This window comes from Lissotriton helveticus, chromosome 3_1, assembly GCF_964261635.1.
Source record: "Lissotriton helveticus chromosome 3_1, aLisHel1.1, whole genome shotgun sequence".
Lineage (NCBI taxonomy): Eukaryota > Metazoa > Chordata > Amphibia > Caudata > Salamandridae > Lissotriton > Lissotriton helveticus.
The window spans coordinates 153,104,768-153,121,873 of record NC_136061.1 but is presented as its reverse complement, the minus strand read 5'-3'; the positions used below and the strand labels follow the sequence as shown (position 1 = coordinate 153,121,873).

The 17,106-nt window shown below is 49.7% G+C and overlaps 1 protein-coding gene across 8 annotated transcripts in view; it reads left to right on the top strand.

Moving 5' to 3' along the window:
* GTF2I (general transcription factor IIi) overlaps positions 1–17,106 on the top strand; it is a 1,750,178-nt gene that overhangs the window by 1,518,227 nt on the left and 214,845 nt on the right. For all 8 annotated transcript variants that reach the window (XM_078679426.1, XM_078679427.1, XM_078679425.1 and 5 more), the window contains exon 25: positions 15,584–15,649. In XM_078679426.1, coding sequence (XP_078535552.1) covers positions 15,584–15,649 — 66 coding nt within the window. The remainder of the gene's footprint in view (positions 1–15,583; positions 15,650–17,106) is intronic.

The window sequence follows — 17,106 nt, the reverse complement described above, 5'->3', positions numbered from 1 at the left end:
AGTCGAAGAGGCGTCATCGCTCTTCTAACTCCCCTCGCCGGTCGCGGCTGAGGCTGAGGGTTCAGGTGACACCACCCGCGCGACTCACTTGGACGCGCAGGCGTCGCATCCGGCCCCATACCCTCGGGTCCCTGGGCTGCAAGCGACGCCGGAGGAGATACGTGATTTCCTCTTGGCCATGAAGACTCACTTCCCTCTGTCGAGGCCTGTATGCGTGCCTTTGGGCCCCGCAGACCCGACTAGGGGCCCTGGTAGGCCGGCAGCTTCGGCCCCGGCGCCATAGTCGACTTCAGTCCCGACGCCTCAGGCCCCCGGGGGATACAGGCCTGGATCCCGGTCGACGCCAGTTGACCTCATGACTCCTCCGCTGGCGCCGACCCCGATGGTGTCGCTCCCTTCACCGTCTTCGGACGACGCCATCCCCAGTTTCAGCCCCCATCCGGCTCCGGCGTCTATGGGTGAGGGCTTCACCTACGACCCGGCTCCGTCATTTCTGCCTGTTTATCAGGACACGGATGAGGGGCAGGACTGGGAGGGGTCCTCAGACCCTCTGGCGCAACAGTGCTAGTTGAGCCAGGACTGGGCAGATGAGCTGGGGGAGGCCAGTGGTCTGGATACAACGCCTGACACTGGATTCATCTCTCCTTCCTCCGTTGCTACGGAGGAGGATGCTACCTATGGTGTGGTGTTGCACAGGGCAGCCAAGGTCTTGGCTCTTGAGCTCCCTGCCGCGGCCGTGAAGACTACCCTCCTGACCGAGGTGCTTCAGCCGCCAGGAATCTCCTCGGAGCCTCTGCTGCCGTTCAATGAAGCCCTCAAGGGCGTTCTGATGGGCACTTGGTCCAAGCCCTCCACAGTGCCCCCTGTGGATCGTAACATGGCCCGACGCCAACCGCCCGGTTCTGGGCAACCCCAGCTTTCTGCCCGTGCACCCCACCCAGAGAGCCTGGTGATCCAGGCCTCTCCGTCCCAGACTGCATTCCCGACCGCTCCCCGGATCGGGAATCCAAAAGGTTTGACCAGTTTGGGAAGAAACTGTTCTCCTCATTGAGTTTGGGGTTGCGGTCTATCAACACCGCTTGCCTTTTGGGCCCTAACACCCACTCCCTGTGGGACACAGTTGCGGACGTGCTGACCCAGTGTCCGGAGGAGGCCCGGGCACGGCTCGCCCAAGCCCTTGCTGAGGGGCGGGATGCAGCACGTTATTTGATCAGGTGTGGACTTGATACCACAGACTCGCTGGGCAGGACTATTTCCACGACGGTGGTGGTGCGCCGCCACGCCTGGCTGAGGTCCGCCACTTTTCCAGGGGATGTCCAGGCTACGCTTATGGACATGCCCTTCGATGGCCGTCGTCTTTTTGGCGACAAAGCAGATAGTCCGCTTGAGCGTTTCAAGGACTCCAGGGCTACGGCCAAGTCCTTGGGCCTGTCGGGCCAGCGCCAGCAGACTTCTGCTTTTCGCCCCTTTCGTGGCCAAGGAAGGGGCACCCCACATGTCCAGCCAGCCACAGGCCGCAGAACCAAACTCAACGCGGTCGCGGGCGTGGTAACCGCCGTGGCGGTGCCGGGGAACAACGGCAAGGTCAGTCCACATCCACTCCCGCAGCATCTGCCTCAAAGCCTTCCTAGTCTGAGCTTTCAGGCCCATTCAACGCCAGTGGGGGCCAGGGTCCGCCATCACCTCCTCCACTGGCGTACCATCACTTCAGACAGGTGGGTGCTGCAAATCGTCCGAAGGGGCTACTCCCTCTCCTTCGAGACGACCCCTCCAGCCATGCCACCGCAGTACCACCGCATGTCGGGGGATCACTTGCAACTTCTACAGGAGGAAGTTACGGCCCTCTTGGCCAAGGGGGCCATTGAGCACGTTCCTGGGCCAGAAGTAGGACGTGGTTGCTACTACCACTACTTTCTGGTACCCAAGAAGGGCAAAGGGGGCCTATGCCCTATCTTGGACCTCTGGAGCATCAACGGCTTACTCCGGAAGTAGAAGTTCAAGATGCTGGCTTTAGCTCAGGTCCTGGCTGCCCTAGACCCTAGAGACTGGATGGTAGCGTTGGACTTGCAGGACGCATATTTACACATCCCCGTCCTGCCGGCCCACCGGCGCTACCTGCGGTTCACTGTAGGCCACGAGCACTTTCAGTTTACCGTGCTCCCCTTCGGCCTCACCAGTGCCCCTCGGTTGTTCACGAAAGTGATGACGGTGGTCGCAGCTCATCTGCGCAGGTTAGAGGTGTCAGCCTTCCCCTACTTCGACGATTGCTTGTTGAAGGCGAGCTCGCCCCAGACAGTCGTCTCCCACCTCTAGACTACGGCCGATCCCCTGCACTCGCTGGCGTTCTCCATCAATGTACCGAAGTCACACCTGTGCCCCTCTCAGAAGCTCTTCCTCGGAGCGGTTCTGGACTCGGCGCAGTTACAGGTTTATCCTCCCCAGCAGCGGGTTTGGGATATTCAGGCTCTGATTCCGATCTTTCAGCCTTTATCCCGAGTCTCGGTCAGGTTGACGTTGCAGCTCCTGGGACTGATGGCCTCCTGCATCCTGCTGTTGCATCACGCCAGGTGGCAGATGCGGGCTCTGCAGTGTGACCTGAAGTTTCAGTGGGCACAGCATCAGGGCCACCTGTCCGACCACGACCTGATCTCGGAGGGCACTGCGAGTCAGTTGCAGTGGTGGCTCACGGACCGCGATTGGGGCAGCGGCAGATGCCTCTCCCTTCCCCAACCGGAGCAAGTAGTTGTGACAGATGCATCCCTCCTGGGATGGGGGGGCTACATGAGAGAGGCGGAGATCAGAGGCCTCTGGTCTCCGGCGGAGTTCCGGCTTTATATCAACCTTCTGGAGCTGCGGCGATCCGGCTTGCACTGAAGGCATTCCTTCCCTCTGTCCGGGGAAGTGTAGTGCAGGTGTTCACGGACAGCACCACCGCCATGTGGTACTGCAACAAACAAGGCGGGGTGGGGTCGTGGGCCCTTTGTCAGGAGGCTCTGCCCCTCTGGACATGGCTGGAACACCAGGGCGTCACCCTGGTGATTCAGCACCTGGCAGGTTCCCTGAAAGCCAGGGCGGACGAACTCAGCCGCCGGTGCATGATGGATCACAAATGGTCTCTGAACCCTGAAGTGGCGCAAGGTCTCTTTCATCAGTGGGGATAGCCTTGGTTAGATCTATTCGCCACCGAAGAGAACGTGCAATGTCATCAGTTCTGCGAGTTGGAATTTCCAAGGCGGCACTTGCTCGGAGACGCTTTTCATCGCAAGTGGAGCTGCGGTCTGTTGTACGCCTTTCCGCCTATACCACTTCTGCCCAGAGTGCTGAAGAAGATCAGGCGAGACCGGGCTCAAGTCATCCTTGTGGCTCCGGACTGGGCACGAAGATACTGGTATCCTGAGCTTCTCAGGACGTCAGTGGATCCCCCGATTCGTCTGCCTCTTCAGTAGGACCTCCACCCCAACCTGTCCAGTCTCCACCTACATGCGTGGAAATTGAGCAGCGACAGTTGAGGCCATTTCAGTTGCCTCCTAAAGTCTGTGATGTGATTCTGGCAGCCAGGCGTCCCTCCACAAAAACGGTATATGCCTGCAGGTGGAATATATTTGTGGAATGGTGCACAGCAAAGGCTGTGGATGCCCTTTCCGCCCCCTTTCAGAGGTTCTCCTCTTCCTTCTGTCTATTGCGCAGCAGGGTTCTGCTCTGGGCACTATCAAGGGCTATCTCTCGGTCATTTCAGCCTTCTTAAGGCTTCCTGATCAGCCTTCTCTTTTCAAGTCCGCTGTTGTAAATAGATTCTTGAAAGGCATCACACACATGTTCCCTCCTGTTCCCTTGGTGATGCCTCAGTGGGACTTCAACCTTGTACTGACTAATCTGATGTGCGCTCCCTTTGAGCCACTTCATAACTGTCCTCTTCGTCTTCTGACTCTTAAAACTTCATTGCTGGTTGCCATCACCTCTGCCAGAAGAGTGAGTGAGCTCCAGGCTCTGTCTTCTAAGCCTCCTTTCCTCTCTGACCATCCGGATAAGGTTGTTCTGAGGACTCGTCCTTCTTTCCTGCCCAAGGTGGTTAAAGTCTTTCATATTGGGCAGTCCTTCACCTTGCCCACCTTCTTTCCCCCTCCTCATCCCTCGAAAGAGGAAGAGAGGCTCTACCGTCTGGACCCAAAACGTACGCTCTCTTTTTATCTAGACCGCACACGCCAGTTCCGGGTAGACGACCAGCTCTTTGTTGGTTACGTGGGCGCTGAGAAGGAACGGGCGGTGCACAAGCGGACCATCTCTCGGTGGGTCGTTTTGTGTATTAAGGTCTGTAACTCCTTGGACTCGCAGCACACGTTTGCTAAGCACTATTGCCTAAACAGCCAAGTCCAGAGAGATGCCTTTTTCGGCCGTTCCGTTCTCCAGGACTTTCTGGTGTGATCTTGGTTCGCAGACCCACCACCGGGGGTGGTATTGCTGGGGTATCTATTCTAAGGTAAGGAATCTAACACTAACCTGTTTCTTTCAGATGCACAAGTTACTTATCTTCGGTAACGATATATTTGTAAGAAACAGTAGTCAGTGTTAGATTCCTTACCGCCCCACCCATCCTCCCCGTTCTGCGAACCGACATCTAGGGTTGAGGTATCTCCCTTTAAGAGCCCCTAGTATTATGGCACCAGTGTCGGTTTCTTGCATGGCTCTCGCATAAAGCTATGTACAGAACTGACGTCAGCACGCGAGGGCGTCGTCTAAGTACACCGACGATGCACGCAGAGCACCCGATGATGCCTACCGACGCCCAGAGGTACTGCTGACGAAAAACTTTCCGGATCCAGTCTGATGCCTGGCGATATTCTAAGGTAAGGAATCTAACACTAACTACTGTTTCTTACAGATATATCGTTACCGGAGGTAAGTAACTTGTGCGACGCCGACATTCCTGGTGCCTTTGGTGCCCCCAGCTTTGCCAGCCCCATTCTGATTCCTGATGACCCGCAGCTGGTACAGCATTGACCTACGCCGATACTGGCGCCAATAGAACCTCCAGGTCCTAGGTCGTTTCCCGAGAATTTGGAGGGGTCGCTGGACCCTTTAGAAGACCATCCTTATCAGGAAATGGACTGGTAAGCAATATTGGGTGAGGCCAGTGGACATGCCCTACAACTGTAGAGCAGGATGCACCATTTGCTATGATGGTGCGAAGGGCAGCTGTGGTCCAAGACCTCCAGCTCCCTTATATGGCAGTCAAGACTAATATCTTGAAGGAGGTTGTGCCGCCTGATGCCCCCTCTTAAGAACCCTTGCTGCCTTTTAACAAGGCCCTTACAGATGTCCTACTGGGAACTTTGTTGAAGCCCAGCATGGGACTCCTGTGAATAGGACAATTGCCCGGTGTCACCACCCTGCTCCGGACAACCCTCGTTTCCTCACTAACCACCCTACCCTCTAGAGAGGTTGGTGGTCCAGGCCTCTACCTCCCAAGGCATGTTGCCTTCCGCTCCCCTGGACCGGGAATCAGAGAGGCTGGATAGTTGGGGTGTAAGAAAACGTTTTCATCCACCAGCCTTGCATTGAGTTCGGTGAACACTGCATGCTTATTTGGACATTATTCACACTCCCTGCGGGAAATGATTGCACAAGTGCTGCAACAGGTCCCGGAGGAGGCCCAGTCCATCCTCCCCCGATTAGTGTCAGATGGTAGAGATGCAGGAAAGTTCACCATCTGTGGTGGTCCCGACACGACTGACCCGCTGGGCAGAGCAATTTCATCAACGGCTTTTAGACGCCACGCCTGGTTAAGCTGGATTTTCTCATGGACATGTCCTTTGATGGCACCTGTCTCTTCGAAGACAAGTCAGACATGGCGCCGGAGCACTTTAAGGACTTATGGGCTACGACTAAGTCCTTGGACCTCTTTGTGGTCACAGGTCCACAGTCCACATTTCGCCCCCTTTAAGGCTACAGAAGGGGCTTTTAGCTGCGCCAGCCCTATCCCAGCTACAAGACTCCACAAGTTCCACAACCTCTGCGAGGGCACGGCTCGGCCCAACCCTGTCGGTCTCTCGACCAGAAGCCAGGTCAGTACACCCCCTCCCCCCCCCTTCAGCTTCAGCCTCCAAGACCTCCTAGTCTTGCCCTTCTCAATCATGGATGGTCAGTTGGTGGCAGGATCAGCCATCACCTCCATCACGGGCAGACCATCACAGGTGGATCCTCCAGATTGTCCGAAGAGGTTACTCCCTTGAGTCTATCCTCCTCTCCATGCCTCCATCTTATAACCCTGCCTCAGGGGAACTTCTATATGATCTTTTAATCAGCTGAACATGGTCCTAGCTATGGCAGCAGTTTTGCGGCAGAAATCCTTTTCTGGATTCACATGATGTGCTAGTGGTTGGGTCCAGAAAAGTTTGTCCTTCTTTGCTCTGTCTTTTTGGCCATCATTTAACATCATTTGGTGGTAAGTCCATCCCCAGTATGACAGACCGTGCCCCGGAAGTTCCTGTGCATGGTCGCCATCTTCAGTTTCTGTTTTTCTGCCGGTGGGTCTGGAAAAATGACAGGAGCTCCGAAGAATCTTTGGAAGAACCAGATAAAGGTCAGTGGTTCGGAGAAGGGGAGCATTTTTTACCCCAACTGGAGATCCTGCCAGTGAATGAGGAGGAGAGAGGCAGAAGAGGGTCACTGAAAATACCCCCTTTAAATCTGCCTAAACTGCCACCTCAAATGCACGCAGAGGGACCCACACAATGTCTGCAACTTGTGCCAGCCCAAAGACTGCAAGGACGAGGATTGTGAGGCACTCTGCCAAATTTGAGCCGAAGACACTCAATGTGAGATTCTGGCAATGGCTAGCACACTACTCCATGACTAGCACCCACAACGCGCAGGAATCCCTGAAAGACCTGGGCGTATCCAGCGAGGATGAATAACATTGAGGAGGATAAGGCAAAACAAAGAGGGGGTCAGATACTGAAGAAAGTGCCACCATTTCCGAACAGATGGAGATGACAAGGAATGCGGTGAGAGATACTGAAGAGTATGGCAGAAGGTAAGAAAACTGACATAAGTTTCAGATACTAGATCCTCTGACTCCAAATCCTTGAAAGTGGCCTCAGCGTCTAAACAACCATTGACTGACAATCCGCACAAGCATAAGTTCGCACAGGGGTCCAGACCAAAGGGTCAAATCTTCAAGTAAACCCTTGACACAAGCATGTGCTCGATAAGGAGTGAAGGAAAAGGGCAAGGATCCAAAATGCGAGAGAACTGCTGATGCTGAAAAACAGGACACCCCCACGCTTGACACCAAACAAAGAATGCTGTAGGTCGAATGCAAGAAACGAATGCTCAAGGTTCAAATGGGAGTCTTCCTTCAGAGAAAAAAAAGAGTTCAAACACTCCTTGAAGGACAGGCAGTGGCAGCTACTCAGACTATTTCCTAGTACTTAAACAAGAATTGACACTGAGGACAAATCTAGACATCCGATATCTAAACATGTTCATTTGAACGCAACATTTCAAGATTACAACACTACAAGGAGTAATTCCACTCCTAAGAAAGGGAGATTACATGGTCACCTTAGATGTAAAGGACGCCTACCTGTGCATGCTAATTAACCAGAGCCACAAGAAATACCTGGGATTCATCCTGTACAAGGCACACTTCTAAATCAGAGTGCTACTGTTTGCCATAAAATCCGCTCCAAGGGTGTTCACCAAAAATGGCATGAGGACATACAAACATTTATCGTCACGCTACAACACCTCAGGTTCACTATAAACCATGAAAAATTATCACCACAATCGGAGCAGGTGAAGGTATTCCTAGGAGCAATCCTGGATGTAAGAGAGAACGTCAGCAATAGCAGATCAAACTCATCTCAACCAGAAGGGGCAGTCTCTGACAGTGAGGATGTAATAAAATTGATGGGCATGATGGCATCATGCATCTCCCTCATTCAACATGCAAGACCATATATGCGACCTGTGCAAGAATGGATCTGCAACGGGTGGTCCAAATCCAAAGTGAGCTGTGAAGATCTAGTGGTTGTTCTAGCAAGGGTGCGAAAGGAAATGGAGTAGTGGAACCCGGCAAATATGGGGATATGTAGACCTTTCAAACTACCAGCTCCCACAGTTACCGTAATGACAGATGCATCCCACAAGAGCTTAGGCGCACACATTGATAGTCTGAAGGTCCGGGAACTCTGGAGTCCCGCAGATGCCCTGAAGCACAGAAACTACCTGGAACTTAAGACAGTCTCGTCCTCGTGCTGAAAGCATTTCAGACACACATGAAGGGGCAGACTGTGGTAAATAAATAAATAATACCTCTCTTTTTGAATGCATAAATGAATAACAGATAGCTCAATAAATAAGAGTCAAGATTCGAGGTAGTAGGAGTTTTCAGGTTTAATACAGCATAAGGACAGGAACAGGACAACCTGCACGGGAACAGAATGGTAAGCCCTGGCAGCGCTGCCAGGATCTGGACAAGAAGGCTAGGAAGGATAACTTTTTAATAACAGTACATGAGCATATATACATAGCGCAAGCACATAGCATTACATTGCAATAGGCGTAGCAGTGGGTGGAGCAATAGGCGTGACGCGTAGCAGTCGCGAAAGATAAGGGTGAAAAGAGGCGTAACAGGGCGTATACATAGACATGTGATGCAAACGTAACAGAATATGTCATGAATGGGGCGGAAACCATGGAGGGGGCTACCTGAGGAGCCGGGACCTCTAACCTGATGGTGCGCGCAAACTGGCAATGACGTATCACTAGGAGAAGCTGGGGGCTATGAACTCTGTGCTAGGAGCAGAGACTGAAGTCTGGAGAGTCAGGGCGACATGTACCTAAACCCTATCTAGTATCTGATGTTTAGAGAACATGTTGATAGAATCCAAAAGTTATCGGGGTAAAGGCGAACAGACTCTAAGACTGGAGCATGCATTATTCTACATGTAGTGCGTGATGAGGAATATTAAATGACCATTAAATGCAGTATTTCTCTAACGTGGAGACGTAAAAGCTAGACTATGACGGTAACTATTGATGCGATTCAGTAGCTTAGGAATGCAGAGAAGGAGGACTGAACTGATAACTGGAATCATAACATACTCTTGGCAGACTCAGAGGCAGAGCCAGGCTGAACCGGGCACTGCGAGGCAGGAAGTAAGTGAAGGGTCGAGGATACAGGTGGGGGCTGTATCGCTCCTCAGCGAGGCTTCAGGGGACAGGAGCTGAATCTGGTGTCCAGGCCCTTTTGAGGCCTAGAAACGGGGACTTTACAATGGAATAACGTGCACACTGAGAAACGTGGCAACGTAACTTTACATAGGCCTGATATTCGTAGTATTCACGAGAACTGGAAACTGACATACTAGAGGTGGACACAACTGTAATTGCGTCTTTAATCGAACATAGGGAATACATATGCATATTAATCATGCACAGATAACATATGATGGAGGACTCGTAGGGACACAGAACATGGCAAAATTTACTTTTCCACATTCCCTCCTTGTCACTACGCTTCCTTCAGGAAACATCAATATTCATGATACCATCTATCATTTCATACAGTATCATTTGCTCGTCTCGAATTTTCTTGGAACGGGTTTTAGAACGGGGCTTGGGACTAGGAATACATGATGTAGCACAAATGCCGCAAATCGCAGGGCCACATTGTATACAGAGGCAGCAGCTAAATATGATCGCTACTGCAATACCTAGAAAGGACAAGACTTTCCATCCCCAGGCGGAAATTATATTCCAGAACCAACCGGACCATGTCCAGGTGCCTGGATTTTGGTGTAACAGATGGGCAATTTTATGAAGTCTGGTTATAGCTGAATAAACAGACGGCGCGTTATTTGGAATGAAAATGCAGCAACTAGATCCGATGACTCTACAGGCCCCGCCCCTATCGGCCAATATGACGTCAAGGACGAGACGATTCTGGAGCACGACAATTCTCATAAAGGATTGTTCTTCGGTTAAATTACTTAGAGCAGAAGTAGTCTCAATTACTACTGCTTCGAGTGTTCTGGTTAATCTACGTATCAGTTTACTATTCACGACTGTACCTAAATAAGGGAAGACACCTTTATTGATATCTATATATTGTTCTAGAGCAGTTTCAGTATAATCGACAATCGGGAGGTTTCTCTTGTGTCTAGTATGTACTAGGTGGGAATTCCTATGGTAATCGGGTGGGGCTAGAAAAACAGGTGGCAGTAGGAAGGCAATGTAACAGGTTCCCTCCCAATCGAGGGGCAGACGAACATATGCGGTCTGACCACAAATAAAATAAGAATGACGTGAAGCTTTGAAAATAGATTTCCCACTGTCACTATACTTGACAATAGTAGTACAATCGCTATGTCCTACGTGTACGGAACCATTATTTCGGACACATAATTCGCCTTTGACTGGTAGTACTGAAATTGCAGGTAAGTCTGGAGTAGTATCAGACTGAACATTCAGGACCATGAAATTCGAAGAATAATTTCCCAAATTGTAAACTTCGTTTTCTAGATCTGACCCTGTTCTGTGGGGAAGACCTTGCTTGTCTGGAAAACATGTACTGTTAAGAAAAGACATATCTGGTGAGGATGACGTTAACGTGGACCATGCTCCACACGAACCATTATGTGAAAAAGGATAAGGAAAGAGTGGCAGAACTCCCTTCGGTGTCTGAAAAGGGGGGAGTCGACCACACACCCAACAATTAGTGGCATTGCTGGTCTGGTGTGAATAATGTAACATGCGGACGAAAGAATTATTTCGCATAGCGAGGCGGTAAGAGAGTTCATGAGGAGGCAGATCACTAAACGTGTGTTCTACTGTAATATTAGAAGACTTATTTACATGAGAAACTGGAAAATACAGATAAAATGCATAACTGGTGCAGGAAATCATAATGCTGAGAAATAATATGAAACTTAGAAAAACGATACATCGGATTGAGTTTTGACTAACTCTCTCACTATGGGGGTCTATTTTATACATGTCAGAAACAGTCTAACCGTTTCACCTAGGGGAGGACTTAGACAATCAAACTGGCTGACTTATTTTACTAGACCGGAGTTTCAACTTATACTCCTGCTGCGGAGTTTTCTCTAACGGGGAGGGTGCAGTATCATTGTTCTTTGCGGGACAGTCCTTGAGAATAGTACTTTGGTAATCCTTCAAATCCTGGGAAATGTTCTTTGAGACCGGTTTCAGTCCATAAAACTTCTTTACGTGCGAAAGGTGCACCCAGCCTTTGCGACCCTCCAACTTCACGGCTGTACGGGTGGCGAGGAGGACCTGTCGGGGCTCCTTCCAGCGTGGCTCCAGCGGACTTGAGCGGTCAAAATTTCGCACCAGGACCATGGATCCTGGAACGATTTCATGCGGTGCCACCTCGGTATTGTCTGGAAATGCGGCGGCAACCTGTGAACGACAAGAGTTGAGGGCAGACATCAAGGAAGCTAGGTAATCTGTCAACATATTACTTGAAACATCGGTAATACTTCGGGGTCTAGGAGTACCCCACATGTTAGGGGGGCGGCCGAAAACGACCTCATACGGGGACAGACCTGATCTGGAATGTGCGACCATGCGCATATAGAACAAAGCGACTGGCAGAGCTACTAGCCAGTCCACAGCTTTCTCCTTACATACTTTGGCGATGCGGATTTTCAGGGTCTGGTTATGTCTCTCTACGAGACCTGCTGCTTCAGGATGGCGTACACAATGGAACTTCCACTGGTACCCTAACAAAAGGGAACCATGCTTCATTAACTCTGAGGAGAATGGCTGGCCGTTATCAGAATATACGACCCTAGGAAGTCCATAACGGGGGAAGAACTCACGAACCAACTGCTTGGCAGTGGTCGTGGCTGTGTAATCTGGGACTGGATATGCTTCTGTCCACCTGGACAAAGCGCATACAACTACGAGGACATACTTGAAACCTCGACATCGCTCCATCTGAATATAATCCATCTGGAGGACTTCAAAAGGGTGGTCAGGGGGCTGGAATCCACCTTGTTCCACCGGGACACTTTTACCTGGATTAAACTGACAACATATCATACAGGTACGGACTTTCTGCTTGGCTGCCGCTCGTAAATGCTTGTTGAACCAAATGTTCTGGATACTGTCTAACATAGCTTTTTCTCCTAAATGTGCTGGACTATGTGCGGTATTGATAATGACTTGAACCATAGAGTCGGGGAGAAACCATGTGGCTTTTCCCTTCGTTAACCATCCTTGATCTGTCTGGACCCCTCCTTGTTCGGACCATTTCTTGATTTCTTCGGGAGTAGCATGTAACTGGATATCTATGACATCTTGAGTAGGGTCCTTAACTGTCATACATGTAGTCGGATCTGGAGTGTGTGTCTGTGTCGGATTAACTAACATATCTGGAGTCTGAGCTGTAAGCTTGGCTGTGCGATCTGCTAGATCGTTACCCTGGGAAATAATGTCAGTAACTTTCGTGTGTGCCTTGCATTTCATGATAGCAATGGATGTCGGTAAATGTATGGCATCTAACAGAGCTTGAATAAGGAGACCATGCTGAATCTTGGTTCCATGAGAAGTCATGAAACCTCTCTCCTGCCAGAGCACTCCAAAGTCGTGTACGACTCCAAATGCGTAGCGTGAATCTGTGTAAACATTAACTTTCCGGTTCTTAGCGTGTATGCAGGCTTGTGTCAGAGCAACTAGCTCTGCTGCTTGAGCGGACAGGGACATACCTTATGCGCCTGAGATCCCGCTGTAAATGTGCACTGTGTTGCCTCACGGGGGTGATTGGAACCAATTATCGGCCTGGGAGGAGGCGGGAGTAACCGCAGTGAGTGATCTATATGAGGATGGTAACCTCCTCCCTTTTAATGTTCTCAAGGAACGGCATGACCTCCCGAGGGGGGACTTTCTCCTACATGCAGCCCTGACGGCGGCTGTCAGAAGGCACTGGCGACAGGGATTGTCTGAGCCTACCACGTCACTCGCCTGTCAGTATATAGTGATGGCAGCCGGAACTTTCGAAGCGGTAACTTGCCTATACAGGCAGATCGCTAGGGATATGCGTCCCCCCTTGACGGCGTTGCGGATCAAGTGGGAGGCGGATCTGAAAGAGCCCATTGCGGAAAAAACCTGGGAGGCGATTGTTGAAAGAGGTTGGAAAAGCTCTTGTAATGCGCGCTTTCAGCTCATCCAATTCTGTGTCTTACATCGGGCCTACCTTACACCACCAAAAAAGAAAAAATGGCTGCAACTTGGTAATACCCACACACCTTCACAAAACATTATTGCATGGACATGCAGTGGATGTCCATCAGAGCCTGAACCAGACTCGCCTTGATGTATGGTAAGAAAGCCTTTAATGGTAGGTGATTGGCCCACAACTCCAATAGATTAATATGAAGGTGGTTTTCCTCCGGAGACCAGTCTCTTCACATCTTCACCACTCCCAGATAACCTCCCCAACCTAGCAAAGACACAATCTGCGGCTAGACTATGTCTCTACTAGATACATTGTTACCGTAGGTAAGTAACTTTTTCTTTGTTACCACTGTCAACTCTGGGTGTGGAAGGTAGAGGGATTTAAACCCTGGTCAGGTTGCGTTCGAGAAGCATCCACTTGAGATTTTATGCCGTCTACTCTGAAACTTGGCTGGCACTGACTGGTTTCCTTGGTGCTGCGCACACTGAGACTGCAGAGCATGCATATGCCACCTGTCGAAGTGGACAAGTATAATGCACAAAGGAAACAGACCATGAAACCTCAGAGCTGCTCTCACCGACATCCAAGGCAAAGGTTGAAGCTTCGGGATCATAGCCCGAATGCTGTCAACTGGTTGTGGCGGAGGAAAGGCCCTGAACTGCACCATGTCCTAGACAACTCCTGTGAAAAGCAAGTCTTTGCAAAAGAGTTCCTGGTGACTTTGTCATGTTGATCGAGAACCACAGCGATGTCAGGAGGTTTGCTGTCAAGGTCAATTGAAACTGGTATCTCCAACATCCGAAAATGTGCAGCTACCACCCCATCACTTTCATGAACCCCGGGGGGGTGTTGGTACGATCGAATAAGAGCACTGCAAACGGACAATGCTCTTGACCAACGTTGAACCTCAGGTATCGTCAGTGGAACTGCAGGATGGATACATGCGTCCTACAGGTCCAAGGCTACCAGACCCTTGGCCAGTATGAGAATTTAAATTTGTCCTTCCTCAAGAAAGTCTTCTGAGGGTGAAAATCTAAAATAGGACAAAGGACTCCATCTTTCTTTGGCAATAGAGGGAGTAACATCCTTTCTGTATTTCTGTGTGTATAATAGGGACAGGATGTCCGCGAGAGCCCATTAAACGAGGGCTAAGGTTGCTACCACTGTGCTGACATGCCGGGTGCTTGTCCTTGATATCTACCAGTCTGCAACAAGGGTATCAGTGCATACATTCACAAAGCATTACTGAGTTGAAAGCCAAGTCTGGCAGGAAGGACATTTCACTCACTCAGTCCTGCCAGACATGTAGGTCTTGGTCCACTCCACAGTACCTCCACCTGGAGAGGTACAGCTTTGACATCACATTTAAATGGAGGAAGCTGCAGTTAAAAGAATTCCTCTGAAGGATAAGTAACTTACCTTCGATAATACTCTTTTTGGTGGATACTCTCTCTAACCGTAATTCCTCATTGCCCTCACTCCTCCCCGTTCTATTGAGTGGCTTCTTCTTGACGTCTAAAAAGGCCTCAAGTTAGGATTCTGCACACTGGTACCAACTGACGCTCCTTGTCTTTGGTCACGGAAAAGATGCCCATGAACTGACATCAGCGAGCAGTGGTGCCATCACTTCCTGGCAGTACGGAGCCAGTAAAGAGCCACACAGTGCCACTTTGTGAAGTGGGGAAGCATTGCTGGGAAACATTCTGGATCTAGTCTGGTGCCTGTGGGTATTCTAAGGCAAGGAATCCGTATCCCCCAGAACGTGTGTTAGCAAGGGACTTGTTCAATTTTCTTTTGCAATAGTTATTGTTCTCTGAGTAACATTTTCTTTAAGTATTACTTTCCAGCACAACATTTCAGAATGGGAGTTAGTGATGCACACTCCCTGCAGCACTAACATCTGGCTCATTCAGATATAAGTTGGATGAACAAACAAGCTTGGGGAACGCATTGAGAAGTGTTTGTGAAAATCTAAAATCTTACAACTGTGTGGGTGTTTGCTTCGAAGAAAAACCAAAGGAAATGATGGACGGAGCGTTGACAATACAAGCACTCTCCCCCAGTCAACTGATCTGGGTTTAATCCATCACCGTTCTTTAGCTCACTCTGCCACCCCAGTTCAGACATGGCCATATGCAAATCAGTCTGACCCTGTGCCTCATGGGAACAGTCCAGCCCGAACTGCCAAGCTCCATCACTGCCAAGTGTTTGCTACATCACGTTGCATGTCGATGCCCACTCCTATGGTTTCCGTTGGTGAGGCCCATTCTGCACACTCAGAAGTATATGCAATTTAAATTTTGAAACGTCATTGCTTTTATGTTTTGCAAGTGATCTGGATATACAACATATTTACACTGTGTCCTTTGTCAACAGAGGCCTGGAATGCCAAAATTACAGAACTTAAACAGAAAGTGGATGCACTTTTTAATGAAAAATGTGGTAAGTGTGAAGCAATGTGCTTGGACGCTTCTAATACTTATTGGGTGAATTTTTTAACTTTCACTATTATTCCATAAGTACAGTTATTATAAAACATTTGTTTCAGAAAAGTGGACTAAAATGTAAGGACACCAGTGTCCTTTTAACAGGAGTGATATCCCTAGAGGGAATACTGCTCGGGCAGTTACAGACCTGTTTTTGGGCCCAGATTTACCAGGATTGCAAGTGCCAGGCCCGCTAATGATGTCACCGAAGACGCCTAGGAGAGGCTGCCAGGGCTGCTGTGCTCGCCTGCCTTCCTCCTGGAGCTGGGGAGCTGCAAACACTCTACTCCCGCCCGCATGAGAGGCAGAAACAAACCCCACATCTATTTACTATTTCCTCCAAGCAGTTGGTAAATCGATACTGATTTGGACGCGGTCTTTGCCTCAGAATGTGTCACAAAAAAAGTGGTCCCTATGGGTGAAGTGTAGCCCTTGACTTCCACGGCAGAGTGTTAGGATCCGGGTGCAAACACCATTAACACAATTAGTTCATCAAAGCGATGTATTCATTTTGTTCAATTTATTCTTTGAGATTTGCAATTCAATTCATTAGTCTTAAAACAATTGTGCGGTGCTCCTAGAGAGTGACTATTGATGCAAAAAGTGCATATGTGCTATGTACAGAAATCTATTCATATGTGGCTAATCGGGATAGTAGGAGATTTCGAGGTAGCACCCATGGAGCGAGTGTTGCTATCCACCATCAATATATTAAAACACAGTCCACATAGGTTATTTTGTCGACATTTCGAATCCCTAAGTATGTATTAATCAGAACGGGGTCATCATCAGAACGAACTATTGTCCGCCCAGTTCCCTGGGTTACTGGGTTGCCCCATTTATATTTGAGGATTTTCCCCATAATGGGCAAACACACTGAATTAAGCTACGTATTCCTGGTCCCGCCTGTTATTCCCCATTTTGTGGGAAATAACTTGTCATTCATGTATTTTTGGTGTCAGGACAAGAGCTGGAATAGTTAGATCCAGCGGTACCCCCTGCCCCAGCCATGCTCCTCCTAAGATATGTGAACTTGGGATAAGAGGCCAATTGTTTTTCAAGTGTAGGAGACGGGGAGAATCATTTGCTACCACAGCTTTATTGCATCAGCTGCACAGTCACATTACTACTGTAGGAACTCGCACAAGTAGCCGTGAGGACGGCTGCATCTCAGGATACTTACACTTCTACTACAAGTGTGTAATTTAACTGCAACAACTGGAGCACTCCTCTGCCTCTCTGGGCCTTCCCTTGTTTTACATTGGACGCAGACTGGTGCGCACAAGTGTATCCGTGATCAGTTCCTGTTTGATCTAAAGGAATGACTCAATTCCTATTGGATTTTCTTTGAACTTCAATCCCGCCCTCTCACTTATTTCATTTCTTTGACAGATAGGTCTGTTTCGGCTACTC